Here is a 16,446-nt window from a genome sequence, read left to right on the forward strand (position 1 = left end):
TGCCCGGTACAGTTGAAACCAGGATTCATCCGTGAAGAGCATACTTCTCCAGTGTGTCAGTGGCCATCGAAGGTGAACATTTGCCCACTGAAGTCGGTTACGACGCCAAACTGCAGTCAGGTCAAGACCCTGGTGAGGACGACGAGCACACAGATCAGCTTCCCTGAGACGGTTTCTGACAGTTTGTGCAGAAAATCTTCTCTTGTGCAAACCCACAGTTTCATCAGCTGTCCGAGTGGCTGGTCTCAGACGATCCCACAGGTGAAAAAGCCAGAGGTCCTGGGCTGGCGCAGTTACATGTGGTTTGCGGTTGTGAGGCCGGTTGGACGTATTGTCAAATTCTCTAAAACGACGTTGGAGGCAGCTTATGGTAAAGAAATGAGCATTCAGTTATCTGGCAACAGCTCTGGTAGACATTCCTGCAGTCGGCATGCCAATTGCATGCTCTCTCAAAACTTGAGACATCTGTGGCATTGTGTTGTGTGACAAAACTGCACATTTTAAAGTGGCCTTTTATTGTCCCCCAGCACAAGGTGCACCTGTGTAATGATCATGCTGTTTAATCAGCTTCTTGATATGCCACACCTGTCAGGTAGATGGATTATCTTGGCAAAGGAGAAATTATCACTAACAGGGAGATAAACAAATTAGTTCACCAAATTTGAGAGAAATAAGCTTTTTGTGCATATGGGACATTTCTGGGATATTTTATTTCAGCTCATGAAACATGGGACTAACACTACATGTTGCATTTATATATTTGTTCAGTATAATTACTACCACAAAGATGATGATTTCAATAAGGAGTCCTTCCTTATTGAAATGGAGGACTGACAGAGTCGTTCCATGTCATTTCAGCAAGCCATGACACCCACCATCTCAGATTGTTCTGAAACTGTTTCTGTAGTTAGAAACAGGTAAGATTGCCATTCCTAAAACATTTCGTTGAAATTTAATTTAATCCCGGAGAAATTAAGATAATTGATTGCACCCAAATTGGCCATTTTAATTTATGGGATTCAGATAATATTCAATGAATATAGCACCCAACATCCAATTTGGACCAAACGTTTCCGTACCAATGAGTAAGACATGAGGAATCCATTTTCTTGGGCCAAAAGCCACCCACGGACCCCCCAGACCAATCCCACCCCAACAACCAGTATACAATATCAGTTCTCTATGTTTGACAAGTAGTATGAATCTGAGACTTGGAGTATTGCTTCTCCATACTATGTAATGTATTCCCTGTGAATCTGCTTTTGATTTTTTCTCCTATTCAGAGAAATTAGTAATTGAAGTCGCTTGCATAATTTACCATAAAGTAGTGAAAGTACCAGGTTTTGACCACTAGATGCCGCTGTTCCTGCTATAACGCCACACAATTAATTTTCATAATGAGCCAAATCTATTGTTTTTGTCTACCCAAAGTTGCAAAAGAAATGTTGTTATCTATTAAATAAACACATGAGACCATCAAAATGGATAAAAGAGTCTGCCGGTATTGCAGGAACAGCGGCATCTAGTGATCAAAACATGGTACTTTCACAAATAAATAATGCAAGCGACTAATTTCTCTGAAGGTGAAAAAAACCCATCAGCAGATTCACAGGGAATACATTACATAGTATGGAAAAGCAATACTCCAAGCAACAGCTTCATATTACTGGTAAAACATACAGTGGGGGAAAAAATATTTAGTCAGCCACCAATTGTGCAAGTTCTCCCACTTAAAAAGATGAGAGAGGCCTGTAATTTTCATCATAGGTACATGTCAACTATGACAGACAAAATGAGAAAAATAATTCTGGAAAATCACATTGTAGGATTTTTAATGAATTTATTTGCAAATTATGGTGGAAAAAAAGTATTTGGTCAATAACAAAAGTTTCTCAATACTTTGTTATATACCCTTTGTTGGCAATGACACAGGTCAAATGTTTTCTGTAAGTCTTCACAAGGTTTTCACACACTGTTGCTGGTATTTTGGCCCATTCCTCCATGCAGATCTCCTCTAGAGCAGTGATGTTTTGGGGCTGTCTCTGGGCAACACGGACTTTCAACTCCCTCCAAAGATTTTCTATGGGGTTGAGATCTGGAGACTGGCTAGGCCACTCCAGGACCTTGATATGCTTCTTACGAACCCATTCCTTCGTTGCCCGGGTGGTGTGTTTGGGATCATTGTCATGCTGAAAGACCCAGCCACGTTTCATCTTCAATGCCCTTGCTGATGGAAGGAGGTTTTCACTCAAAATCTCACGATGCATGGCCCCATTCATTCTTTCCTTTACACGGATCAGTCGTCCTGGTCCCTTTGCAGAAAAACAGCCCCAAAGCATGATGTTTCCACCCCCATGCTTCACAGTAGGTATGGTGTTCTTTGGATGCAACTCAGCATTCTTTGTCCTCCAAACACGACGAGTTGAGTTTTTACCAAAAAGTTATATTTTGGTTTCATCTGACCATATGACATTCTCCCAATCCTCTTCTGGATCATCCAAATGCACTCTAGCAAACTTCAGACGAGCCTGGACATGTACTGGCTTAAGCAGGGGGACACGTCTGGCACTGCAGGATTTGAGTCCCTGGCAGCGTAGTGTGTTACTGATGGTAGGCTTTGTTACTTTGGTCCCAGCTCTCTGCAGGTCATTCACTAGGTCCCCCCGTGTGGTTCTGGGATTTTTGCTCACCGTTCTTGTGATCATTTTGACCCCACGGGGTGAGATCTTGCGTGGAGCCCCAGATCGAGGGAGATTATCAGTGGTCTTGTATGTCTTCCATTTCCTAATAATTGCTCCCACAGTTGATTTCTTCAAACCAAGCTGCTTACCTATTGCAGATTCAGTCTTCCCAGCCTGGTGCAGGTCTACAATTTTGTTTCTGGTGTCCTTTGACAGCTCTTTGGTCTTGGCCATAGTGGAGTTTGGAGTGTGACTGTTTGAGGTTGTGGACAGGTGTCTTTTATACTGATAACAAGTTCAAACAGGTGCCATTAATACAGGTAACGAGTGGAGGACAGAGGAGCCTCTTAAAGAAGAAGTTACGGGTCTGTGAGAGCCAGAAATCTTGCTTGTTTGTAGGTGACCAAATACTTATTTTCCACCATAATTTGCAAATAATTTCATAAAAAATCCTACAATGTGATTTTCTGGTTTTTGTTTTCTCATTTTGTCTGTCATAGTTGACGTGTATCTATGATGAAAATTACAGGCCTCTCTCATCTTTTTAAGTGGGAGAACTTGCACAATTGGTGGCTGACTAAATACTTTTTTTCCCCACTGTAGAGAACTGATACTGGTTCTTGGGGTGGGATTGGCATTGGGTGTGGGTGGTCTGTGGGTGGCTGTTGATTTTTTGGGGAGATTCCTCATGTCTTACTCATTGGTCGGAAGAAGTTTGGTCCAAATCAGATGTTGGGTACTATATTTATTGAATATTATCTGAATCTTATAAATAAAGAAAATTGCCAATTTGGGTGCAACCAATTAGCTTAATTTCTCAGAGATCAAATTATATTTCAACAAAATATTTTCTGGAAAGCTAATTGTGTATGTTACTAACTACAGAAACTATTTCAGAATATCCTCTGATGTGTGGACCACCAACAATCTTTGTGGTACCATTTGAATGTTTACATTTCCATTTGATTCCCATTTTAGTACATTTATCAGCCAAAGCATGACACCCACCCTGTATTCAAGAGCATGTTGTGTCTGAGCCGATGGCGGGCACAACACAAAAATCTTAGACAGGGACTGCAATTCTGCACATTTTGCCATGGGGCGTAGAGAAAATGTTGCTGTTTTAAAGCAAGTTTGCTACAATTCTACACATTTTGTCATAAGGTGCAGAGACCATTTTTTGTACAGGCTACTTTCTTTTCACTCTGTCAATTAGGTTAGTATTGTGGAGTAACTACAATGCTGTTGATCCATCTTCAGTTTTCTCCTATCACAGCCATTAAACTGTTTTAAAGTCAACATTGGCCTCATGATGAAATCCCTGAGCGGTTTCCTTCCTTTCCGGCAATTGAGTTAGGAAGGACGCCTGTATCTTTGTAGTGACTGGGTGTATTGATAGACCACCCAAAGTGAAATTAATAAGTTCACCATGCTCAAAGGGATATTCAATGTCTGCTTTTTTTTTTTTTACCCATCTACCAATAGGTGCCATTCACTGTGAGGCATTGGAAAACCTCCCTGGTCTTTGTGGTTGAATCTGTGTTTGAAATTCACTGCTTGACTGAGGGACCTTACAGATAATTGTATGTGTGGGATACAGAGATGAGGTAGTCATTAAAAAATAATAACACTATTATTGCACACAGTGAGTCCATTCAACTTATTATGTGACTTGTTAAGCACATTGTTACTCCTGAACATATTTAGGCTGCCATAACAAAGGGGTTCAATACTTATTTACTCAATACATTTTCAGTAGAAACCATAAAAGGCCTTACAAACAAACTTCCAGAAAGCATGACGAACACATACAGTGAGGAAAAAAATGTATTTAGTCAGCCACCAATTGTGCAAGTTCTCCCACTTAAAAAGATGAGAGAGGCCTGTAATTTTCATCATAGGTACACGTCAACTATGACAGACAAAATGAGAAAAAAAATCAAGAAAATCACATTGTAGGATTTTTTATGAATTTATTTGCAAATTATGGTGGAAAATAAGTATTTGGTCAATAACAAAAGTTTCTCAATACTTTGTTATATACCCTTTGTTGGCAATGACACAGGTCAACGTTTTCTGTAAGTCTTCACAAGGTTTTCACACACTGTTGCTGGTATTTTGGCCCATTCCTCCATGCAGATCTCCTCTAGAGCAGTGATGTTTTGGGGCTGTCGCTGGGCAACACGGACTTTCAACTCCCTCCAAAGATTTTCTATGGGGTTGAGATCTGGAGACTGGCTAGGCCATTCCAGGACCTTGAAATGCTTCTTACGAAGCCACTCCTTCGTTGCCCGGGCGGTGTGTTTGGGATCATTGTCATGCTGAAAGACTCAGCCACGTTTCATCTTCAATGCCCTTGCTGATGGAAGGAGGTTTTCACTCAAAATCTCACGATACATGGCCCCATTCATTCTTTCCTTTACACGGATCAGTCATCCTGGTCCCTTTGCAGAAAAACAGCCCCAAAGCATGATGTTTCCACCCCCATGCTTCACAGTAGGTATGGTGTTCTTTGGATGCAACTCAGCATTCTTTGTCCTCCAAACACGACGAGTTGAGTTTTTACCAAAAAGTTATATTTTGGTTTCATCTGACCATATGACATTCTCCCAATCCTCTTCTGGATCATCCAAATGCACTCTAGCAAACTTCAGATGGGCCTGGACATGTACTGGCTTAAGCAGGGGGACACGTCTGGCACTGCAGGATTTGAGTCCCTGGCGGCGTAGTGTGTTACTGATGGTAGGCTTTGTTACTTTGGTCCCAGCTCTCTGCAGTTCATTCACTAGGTCCCCCGTGTGGTTCTGGGATTTTTGCTCACCGTTCTTGTGATCATTTTGACCCCACGGGGTGAGATCTTGCGTGGAGCCCCAGATCGAGCGAGATTATCAGTGGTCTTGTATGTCTTCCATTTCCTAATAATTGCTCCCACAGTTGATTTCTTCAAACCAAGCTGCTTACCTATTGCAGATTCAGTCTTCCCAGCCTGGTGCAGGTCTACAATTTTGTTTCTGGTGTCCTTTGACAGCTCTTTGGTCTTGGCCATAGTGGAGTTTGGAGTGTGACTGTTTGAGGTTGTGGACAGGTGTCTTTTATACTGATAACAAGTTCAAACAGGTACCATTAATACAGGTAATGAGTGGAAGACAGAGGAGCCTCTTAAAGAAGAAGTTACAGGTCTGTGAGAGCCAGAAATCTTGCTTGTTTGTAGGTGACCAAATACTTATTTTCCACCATAATTTGCAAATAAATTCATTAAAAATCCTACAATGTAATTTTCTGGATATTTTTTTCTCAATTTGTCTGTCATAGTTGACGTGTACCTATGATGAAAATTACAGGCCTCTCTCATCTTTTTAAGTGGGAGAACTTGCACAATTGGTGGCTGACTAAATACTTATTTTCCCCACTGTACACACAAAAGCTCAAAACACCCAAGTCTCATTTTGTGAGGCAATACAAAGTCTCAGGGAAGTTCCCTCTTAAAGAGAAAGTGAGTTCAAACGGGATGTGCAACTAACCCCAGCACCACTGACGTGGATAGTAAAATCACCTTGACAACCTGGAAATGTAAATAGCCAAATATGCAAAAACCTTTAATTTCCCCCTTGTACTTCTCTAAAATAAAACCCCCATTCTTGTTCATACTTCCAGTAATGACTTTAGTGGACAGAATAAAATTGCTTAGGGCGAGAAGGAAGAAACAGAGGAAAACTGACAAAAGTGAAGAGAGATAGGTCATTTCCATGTAAAAGGACCCATTGGCACCAACATGTGACGTTCATAGGAGCATATCAAATTGGGTGTCAAATGAAAGCTAAGAGTCTATATTTCTGAGAAATTACGGTATATATACAGTGAGGGAAAAAAGTATTTGATCCCCTGCTGATTTTGTACGTTTGCCCACTGACAAAGAAATGATCAGTCTATAATTTTAATGGTAGGTTTATTTAAACAGTGAGAGACAGAATAACAACAAAATAATCCAGAAAAACACATGTCAAAAATGTTATAAATTGATTTGCATTTTAATGAGGGAAATAAGTATTTGACCCCCTCTCAATCAGAAAGATTTCTGGCTCCCAGGTGTCTTTTATACAGATAACGAGCTGAGATTAGGAGCACACTCTTAAAGGGAGTGCTCCTAATCTCAGTTTGTTACCTGTATAAAAGACACCTGTCCACAGAAGCAATCAATCAATCAGATTCCAAACTCTCCACCATGGCCAAGACCAAAGAGCTCTCCAAGGATGTCAGGGACAATATTGTAGACCTACACAAGGCTGGAATGGGCTACAAGACCATCGCCAAGCAGCTTGGTGAGAAGGTGAAAACAGTTGGTGCGATTATTCGCAAATGGAAGAAACACAAAAGACCTGTCAATCTCCCTCTGCCTGGGGCTCCATGCAAGATCTCACCTAGTGGAGTTGCAATGATCATGAGAACGGTGAGGAATCAGCCCAGAACTACATGGGAGGATCTTGTCAATGATCTCAAGGCAGCTGGGACCATAGTCACCAAGAAAACAATTGGTAACACACTACGCCGTGAAGGACTGAAATCCTGCAGCGCCCGCAAGGTCCCCCTGCTCAAGAAAGCACATATACAGGGCTGTCTGAAGTTTGCCAATGAACATCCGAATGATTCAGAGGAGAACTGGGTGAAAGTGTTGTGGTGAGATGAGACCAAAATGGAGCTCTTTGGCATCAACTCAACTCGCCGTATTTGGAGGAGGAGGAATGCTGCCTATGACCCCAAGAACACCATCCCCACCGTCAAACATGGAGGTGGAAACATTATGCTTTGGGGGTGTTTTTCTGCTAAGGGGACAGGACAACTTCACCGCATCAAAGGGTGGGGCCAGATGGATGGGGCCATGTACTGTCAAATCTTGGGTGAGAACCTCCTTCCCTCAGCCAGGCCATTGAAAATGGGTTGTGGATGGGTATTCCAGCATGACAATGACCCAAAACACACGGCCAAGGCAACAAAGGAGTGGCTCAAGAAGAAGCACATTAAGGTCCTGGAGTGGCCTAGCCAGTCTCCAGACCTTAATCCCATAGAAAATATGTGGAGGGAGCTGAAGGTTGCCAAACGTCAGCCTCGAAAACTTAATGACTTGGAGAAGATCTGCAAAGAGGAGTGGGACAAAATCCCTCCTGAAATGTATGCAAACCTGGTGGCCAACTACAAGAAACGTCTGACCTCTGTGATTGCCAACAAGGGTTTTGCCACCAAGTACTAAGTAATGTTTTGCAGAGGGGTCAAATACTTATTTCCCTCATTAAAATGCTAATCAATTTATAACATTTTTTACATGCATTTTTCTGGATTTTGTTGTTGTTATTCTGTCTCTCACTGTTCAAATAAACCTACCATTAAAATTATAGACTGATCATGTCTTTGTCAGTGGGCAAACGTACAAAATCAGCAGGGGATCAAATACTTTTTTCCCTCACTGTACATTTTCCAACCATTTTCCATCCTAAAAATTAGGAATAAGCAAAGGCTTTGATTTCTGGTCAAACAGAAAACTCACATATCTTTAAGATATTTTCTAATTTCTCTCCCTCATGAGGAGACAGGATAATAAAAGTTCACAGAAGTAACAAGTAAAGGTAGATCTATCAATTAGTTAGTGTTTTTACTGATATCAATTTTGTTTATACAAGTGATTAATACTTATAATTCCGTTACCAAATCGGGTTAGGTTTAGGGTTATTCCTCCTCCTCCAAACACGGCGAGTTGAGTCGATGCCAAAGAGCTCCATTTTGGTCTCATCTGACCACAACACTTTCACCCAGTTCTCCTCTGAATCATTCAGATGTTCATTGGCAAACTTCAGATGGCCCTGTATGTGCTTTCTTGAGCAGGGGGATCTTGCGGGCGCTACAGGATTTCAGTCCTTCACGGCGTAGTGTGTTACCAATTGTTTTCTTGGTGACTATGGTCCCAGCTGCCTTGAGATCATTGACAAGATCCTCCCGTGTAGTTCTGGGCTTATTCCTCACCGTTCTCATGATCATTGCAACTCCACGAGGTGAGATCTTGCATGGAGCCCCAGGCCGAGGGAGATTGACAGTTCTTTTGTGTTTCTTCCATTTGCGAAAAATCGCATCAACTGTAGTCACCTTCTCACCAAGCTGCTTGGCGATGGTCTTGTAGCCCATTCCAGCCTTGTGTAGGTCTACAATCTTGTCCCTGACATCCTTGGAGAGCTCTTTGGTCTTGGCCATGGTGGAGAGTTTGGAATCTGATTGATTGATTGCTTCTGTGGACAGGTGCCTTTTATACAGGTAACAAGATGAGATTAGGAGCACTCCCTTTAAGAGTGTGCTCCTAATCTCAGCTCGTTACCTGTATAAAAGACACCTGGGAGCCAGACATTTTTCTGATTGAGAGGGGGTCAAATACTTATTTCCCTCATTAAAATGCAAATCAATTTATAAAAAAATTTACATGCGTTTTTCAGGATTTTTTTGTTGTTATTCTGTCTCTCACTGTTCAAATAAACCTACCATTAAAATTATAGACTGATCATTTCTTTGTCAGTGGGCAAACGTACAAAATCAGCAGGGGATCAAATACTTTTTTCCCTCACTGTAGATATTCCATTAAAAATCTGCCGTTTCCAGCTAGAATAGCCATTTACAACATTAACAATGTCTATACTGTATTTCTGATCAATTTGATGTTATTTTAATGGACAAAAAAACATTTCTAAGTGACCCCAAACTTTTGAACGGTAGTGTATATATACACACACATCTCATGGTAGTGGTATAGCTTTTTTATAGCTTTCACGAGTCCATTATTTTCCCCATTTACATCTTTTAGCAACCCTATATTCTTGGCAGCCCTGATGTGAAAGGGAGTAATGGCAGAGCAGACCGTCATATGACCCTAAATATTTATACGTGCAACTTGTAATTACAATTTAAGAGGATCAGTGCTTCTATAGCAAAGAAAATGTCTCACATCTGTGCCGTTTGGGAGTGATGTTGTTAGACTACATCATTGTTTCCTCTTCAGAGCGCACAAGTGATTCCTTTCACTTGACCTTGAAAACGACAAGTTCTTTCAAGTTTCGCACTGTATGTTCTGAAGGTTTGTATAAAAATAAAAGTGTATAGGGTATTACATATCACTGGAGTAGCCTATAGGCCTACTATGGATCCCCCTTACCTACTGAACAAACGCACTGTACAGTGCAAAGCACGCCACATGCTCTCCAGCCCAGACCACCCACTCTACTACTGCTTTGATCTCCCATCAGGTCAGAGAAATCAGACAATGAAATGCATTTAATCCCAGGGGCTATCACTCGGGAGACAGTATGTGTCTCCCGAGTGGCGCAGTGGTCTAAGGCACTGCATCGCAGTGCTAGCTGTGCCATTAGAGATCCTGGTTCGAATCCAGTCTCTGCCGTAGCCGGCCGCGCCCGGGAGACCCATGGGGCGGTGCACAATGGCCGGCAGGGATGTAGCTCAGTTGGTAGAGCATGGTGTTTGCAACGCCAGGGTTGTGGGTTCGATTCTCACAGGGAATAAAACAAAATAATGTATGCACTCACTAACTGTAAGTCGCTCTGGATAAGAGCGTCTGCTAAATGACAAAAATGTAATGTAATGTCATAATACCCTAGTGGTCAACAGGGAAATGTTTCCAATCGTTTTTCCACAGGGGATTTTTAAATAAGGGCTTTGTGTAGGCTTACCCTGGCGTGACGTTTTAATAACCGTGTAAATCTCTCTCGGACAAGGTGACTTTTATCAATATATTTTCATGTATTTACCCCCCAAAAATGATATGCTAATTAGCTGCTAATGTGCGTATCATACAGAACTACAAATGCCATGATGATCTGGATGAGACTGCCGAATCGAGGCAAAGGTAAGAATCTCTGGATTAACTATCTAATGTTAACTAAATTTAGTAATGAATAAACTGGCAACATTTCCTTGAATTGACAATTTTGTGAACTGTCTTGGGAAAGTTTTACATTTACACAATACCTGTTAGCAAAGGTGTCAGCTAAAGATGACGTGCAGGAGCTTGTAGGGATTTGTAGTCTTGCATGATGTCTACTTTGATGCTAATTAGCATTTTCAAATCTGAGAGTAAATAGAGCCGAATATATTAATAAAAGTCACCTTGTCCGAGAGAGATTTACACGGTTATCAAAACATCACGCCAGGGTAAGCCTACACAAAACACAGCCCTTATTTTAAGTGTTTCTAAAATCCCCTATGGGAAAAATGAATGGTGGAAAAACAGTTGGAACCATTTCCCTGTTTGACCGCTAGGTTTTATGGGTTTTATGACACGTCCACTGTGGGGCTCTATTATGAACAACTCCCCATATGGGCAGATGTGGGGTGGGGTCGGCTGGGAGGGTAGGAAAGGTATCTGCTGTGTTTTCTATATCTTTTGTTTAGGCCTATGTGATGTGTGAGAAGTGCTAAGAGTTCCTCTTGTAGGACAAACGTGAATCTGAATCGTTTTCACTTTTCCATCATATGACCGTCATGATTTTTTATTTTATTTTTCATTTTAGCAGACGCTCTTATCCAGAGCGACTTACAGTCAGTGAGTGCATACATTTTCATACTGGCCCCCCGTGGGAAACGAACCCACAACCCTAGCTTTGCTAGCGCCATGCTCTACCAACTGAGCTACAGGGGACTACATGATTCAAATGCATTGATATAGTTTAATTCAATCAATGAATCAGTTTAATGCTGGTATTATTTTCTCTGAGTGATAGCTCATAAACTGAAGAGAACTTGTACGATAAGATTGATTGGCTTCTTTCTCTCTTTGATACGTTTCACACCTTCCCAATCCAGACCCAAACACACATTTTAGTTCTCTGCATGTTCCTAGGCAAGGGGGGAAGAACCTCCATAGCAACCGTGTTTGTTTGCCATAGCAACCTGCAAAGTTCTGGAACTATCAACCAGCGCTTGGGTAGTTTTGCTTTACATGGCAGTCAATACGAATAGAACTAACGACTAGAGAACGCATAAAATTGCACTTGACAACCAGTGTTAGTGAATGTAGCATCACGTTTTGTTGAACGGCTTTGCCTTGTGGCTATGACCACGTCACAGCCATGATAAAAATGTCATAACACATGGCCTCTCATGTATTATTGCTTAAGTACAGTACAGCACAGTAAAGAAAATAAGCGTATTGTTCAGTACAGTACTGTAGAGTTCAGTACAGCACAGTAAAGCAAAGTAGAGTTGAATACACTATAATTACTGTCTTGTACTGTACTCTACATTATTGTACTGTTCTGTGCTGTACTCTACTGAGCTGTACGTTGATGTCCAAACTTGTGAAACATAGACGTCTATGATTGATTTAGATTTGGTCTGGACCAACCAAATGTTGTCTTATTTGTGTTTTTGTAAAATGTTCAGTGTAAATTGTTAAAAGTAGTCCTTGTGCATAGAGTTGTATAGTTTGTTAAACTTTGAACTCAATGGTTTTTGTTTGGCATATATTTTAAGTGACAAATCTGAGTCTCAGTGCAATTCCGTTACCGTGGAATTGCCCATTACTATTACTTATTTCAGTCAGAGAAAGATTTTCTCATCTGGAAAGCCACTTAGACCCTCCCTCACTGCAGCCATGCGCTAGGCCTATCTACTCATACATACATTTACAGAGGGTTACTGGAAGAGCTCTCAGCTATGAGCATTTATAATGTTACCCATGAGTAAGTCCTGACTCAGGGCTACACTCCTGCTTTCACACACACATCAACGCTCACATAGGCCTACACACAGGTGGTCCAGACAGTCTTATCTGATGATTACAAAATGTGTGTGGGCTCTCAGTGTTGTTCCACATCCTCCTACAGTGGGGGTATAGTAAGAGGGGGAGTTACTCACGCCATGGCCACGTTGCTGCCATCAATGATGATGTGGCGGAGGTCAGGGTGTCCAGGCTCGTTCTGTAGCGTCAGGGTGTAAGGGGTTCTCAGGGACTCATGGAAACGGATCGTGGCAGTCAGGGGTGGTGGAGGGGGCTCTGAGCGGGGTGGGGGGACCCTGGCTGACAGGGTCTGGTAGGAGCAGCCTGGCCGTGTGCCTGCTGGCTGGGTCGGGCACTGTGGCGTGCTCCGCAGTGCTGTCACACTCTCCACATGTACCGGCCCCATGGGCCCCATGGTCTGAGCCCCTCCCCGGGAAAGGTAGTCCATCCTGGACCCCGATAGAGGATCCAGCTGCTCTGCCGTCCTAGCCTTAATGCCAGTCATAGTGTCGGAACTGACCTCGTCATCATCAATGGTGATGATATTGTAAGCAGCCCCCTGACCAGTGCTGCTCCTCTTTAGTGTCACTGTCTGCAGCATGCTGCTACACTGTCCCCTCTGGCCCACAGCATTGCTGCTGAGTGGCTTAATGTTCTCCTTGGACTTTACATCCAGGGCTCTGTTTGGCACTCTATCTGGCCCTCTGTCCTTATCCCTGGGGAAAGTAGCAGATGAGGAGGAGGAAGATGAAGACTCAGGGTTGTGGGTTGAAGACGCCCCTCCTCGCTGCCCCTCTGTTCTCTGGCTCTCCCCCACAATGCGCTCCAGCAGCAGGAAGGTGTCCTCTGTCTGGCCTGTCTCCCTCACCACCCTCTCCACCACCTCCTGCTGGTAGCCCATGGTCCTGAAGAAGTTCACCAGGCACCGTAGGTTGGTCTCAGGGGTCACAGCCTCCCGGTCATCTGCACCATCACTAGAGTCAAGCACCATCAGCCCCATGTTGGCCTTGGAGGGGGTCTTAGCTCGGCAGTCACTGGTTACAGTGTGGTGCTCTCTCGGCATCGACTCACCCCTCCTCTCCAGGGAGAACTGCCTCTTGGTGTCCCTCAGCTCGCTCTCTGACGAACGCCGCTTGTGGGAGGGTCGTACGCCATTCAGCAACCCCGCTTCGGCCCAGGCTGCAGCCCCAGCTGCCTTCTCCTCAAAGCTGGTGTCCACGATGCGGTTGGAGAGGTCAGTGACAGGGGTGCTGCTTTGGGAGCGATCCTGGTCCAGGTCTATAAACCCACCAGGCTGAGTGGGGCTCTGGGCCAGACCTAGCAGCTCCTCCTTCAGGGCACTGGGCAGCAGGAGCAGCTCCATGGCGTACTTATCGTCCCGCTCCTCCACAAATGTCTTGAAGGTGCGTTTGACGGCCTGCTCCCTGTCTCCTGGCAGGCTGCGCTTCTCTTGGAAGAGAGCAACAAACTGTTGCACGCGGCTCTGTGCCATGACGACAGACTCAACGCAGCCCAGCAGGCGCAGTCGGCCCGGCTCCAGCACCACAACCTCAGCGCTGGTGTCCCGCAGCAGCCGGTCTAGGAACAGACCCCGGGCACCGGCAAAGATGCAGTGCATGTCCACAGGGTAGCGCTCCACCTGCTGCAGCTCTGGGTCACACAGACCTTTCAGGTACTCCTGCAACAACACAGAGTCAACACCAGTTAGAGAAGTAGACATGACAACAACAACAAAATAATTTGTCCAACATCAACTTACACAGGTGTACGCAACAAACCTTGTTCATAAAGTACCATGGACGGAGATCTAGACTACATTAAATAACTTCACACGAGAAGGTCCATGTTCGAAGCTTTTTGAAACTGATAGCAGGATACTCAGGGATACCCCCTCTCCGCCTGCCCAAGAAAACTTCACTCATCATCTTCAATGACAACTCTCAGTCAATTCTGTCATCACCACATTGACTGTAAATTGATGAGATTGAAACGTGGAAGATGGGAAGTTGTAAGAAATCAACTGAAACCCAATGAGGAAATCTCAACATGTTTCCTGAAATATTTGATGAATCAGCCTCAAGTTTGAGAAGCCCTGGCTGTCACAATGCATACGTGTGTCTCCTCTCCATACAGTGCAGATGGTTTCCTGATGACTACGTACACTGGGGAGAGAAATGATGGGGCAAGACATAAATGTGTTGGGGTTTCTGTTTCTGTGTTCTCAATGGGGTGGAAGGGGATTCCAAGTTTACTGGCACCAATAGTAACCGTTTCCGCGTTGAGTCGAACAGTGACTTTAATATTACCCAATCCCGTGATCTGTACATTGAACTTCATCTGCCCACTACACAATGTTGGCAAGGGGAAACTCAAGATACAGAAGTGTAAAAGATGTTAAGACTGGTGTTTTTAGAGTAGTAGAATGGACGGGAAATCAGTGTTGAAATGAAAACAAAAAGAATGTCAATAACATACACTCGGGCTCCCGAGTGGCGCAGCGGTCTAAGGCACTGCATCTCAGTGCCACTACAGACACCCTGGTTCGATTCCAGGCTGTATCACAACCGGCTGTGATTGGGAGTCCCATAGGGCGCCGCACAATTGGCCCAGCGTCGTCCGGGTTTGGCCGGTGTAGGCCGTCATTGTAAATAATAATTTGTTCTTAACTGACTTGCCTAGTTAAATAAAAATATTAAACAAATAACTGTTTGACACCCATCATAATCTTATGTAATGATGTTGTAAACCTGGCCCCTGGATGGACTAGTTTTATAATCTGTAGTTAGCTAGAAAGCAGATGACACAGAGCCTTATCAGATTATATGAAACCCAAACAACTTTTCATATCAGCATTTTTACATTGGTCATATCATACCTATTCCATTCAGGTACAACATGACCATGCAAATATATTGCCAGATTTTTTTTGCCTCTTATTTTATTACCACCACATAACATTTCAGGATGGACCTTTGCTCTACCAATGAAAGGTATTTGCTGTTGAACTGCATAACTGACAAAACTAAATAAAACTGAAGAATGGACCTCAAACTAATTTCATTAATCACAGTCAATGTTTACCTTTGCCTTTGACACGTCGTCTCTCTTTCCCTTGAGTTTAAGCCAAATCTGCCTTGATGCTGTACTACTGTGGGCTCCAGTGTGGTCCAAAAGGCCGATAATTGTGAAAGCCACCTGGAAAACCTGTTCTACTTTGGGTTTAGCGCAATTCAGTTCTTCTTGCTTGTTTTCAAGGACCGCAAATTCGTCCACTGTAAGGGCCTCTTGCTGTTGTTTGCTCGCTACTGGTGACAGCCTGTTTTCCGGCGGTTCCGAACAGGTTTCCTCGGTGACTCGCTTCATGCCAAGGAGGGGCGGCGTTGTTGACATTCTGTTTATGAATATCTGTCCCTATTGACAACAGAGTTTTAATATTTTAACCATTCGGTGTCATTTGGATCTTTACCCTCCTTCATGGTTTCCTGCGATCTATCTTCCTCTTCCCTGCGGTGATATATTGCCTAGAGTAATCCTGTTTTAAAACAACTTTTTACCTGACAATCCCAACGCATCCGGAAAGTCCCAGTGATGACGTCATCAAAAGAAGACATGTGTACGGAACATACGGAACTGAAGATGGCGGAGGCGGATGTTTTGTTTGAAACTGATGGCGCGTCGATTGGAGATGAGAGTGAAAAGGAATAGATTGCAGTAGCGAACAAGAGGGGAAATAAGAGAAGTGGTCGTGGAATCTATAAAGCCAAGCCTTGCTCTGACTCTTTTTTAGTTGGAGTGAGGGTGGCGTTATGTGGATAAGGTTGCGTCAGTGAGGATAACAAGAAGTGGGCTTTTTTTTCTTATTTTTTTTCTTCGAGGAGCTAAAGGAGCTAGTCCTTGATCATGACTCTCAGTTCCATTACACATAAGAGTCATTGGATGAAGGCGTCGTCTGTACTGGGGAGTTTTGTTAAGAGCCCCAATGCTCGGTCTGAACAAACA

The 16,446-nt window shown here is 43.4% G+C and overlaps 1 protein-coding gene across 1 annotated transcript in view; it reads right to left on the reverse strand.

The window, feature by feature from the left end:
- The window catches only part of LOC121531841 (NEDD4-binding protein 1-like), a 28,950-nt gene extending 12,906 nt beyond the window's left edge, over positions 1 to 16,044 (reverse strand). Inside the window, exons 1-2 of the mRNA XM_041837331.2 lie at positions 15,529 to 16,044; positions 12,585 to 14,125 (exon numbers count right to left, since the gene is read on the reverse strand). Of these exons, the coding sequence (XP_041693265.1) occupies positions 12,585 to 14,125; positions 15,529 to 15,837 (1,850 nt within the window). The 5' untranslated portion in view covers positions 15,838 to 16,044. The remainder of the gene's footprint in view (positions 1 to 12,584; positions 14,126 to 15,528) is intronic.
- Positions 16,045 to 16,446: the final 402 nt, after the last annotated feature.

The sequence above is a fragment of the Coregonus clupeaformis genome, chromosome 19 (genome assembly GCF_020615455.1).
Source record: "Coregonus clupeaformis isolate EN_2021a chromosome 19, ASM2061545v1, whole genome shotgun sequence".
Taxonomy (NCBI): Eukaryota; Metazoa; Chordata; class Actinopteri; order Salmoniformes; family Salmonidae; genus Coregonus; species Coregonus clupeaformis.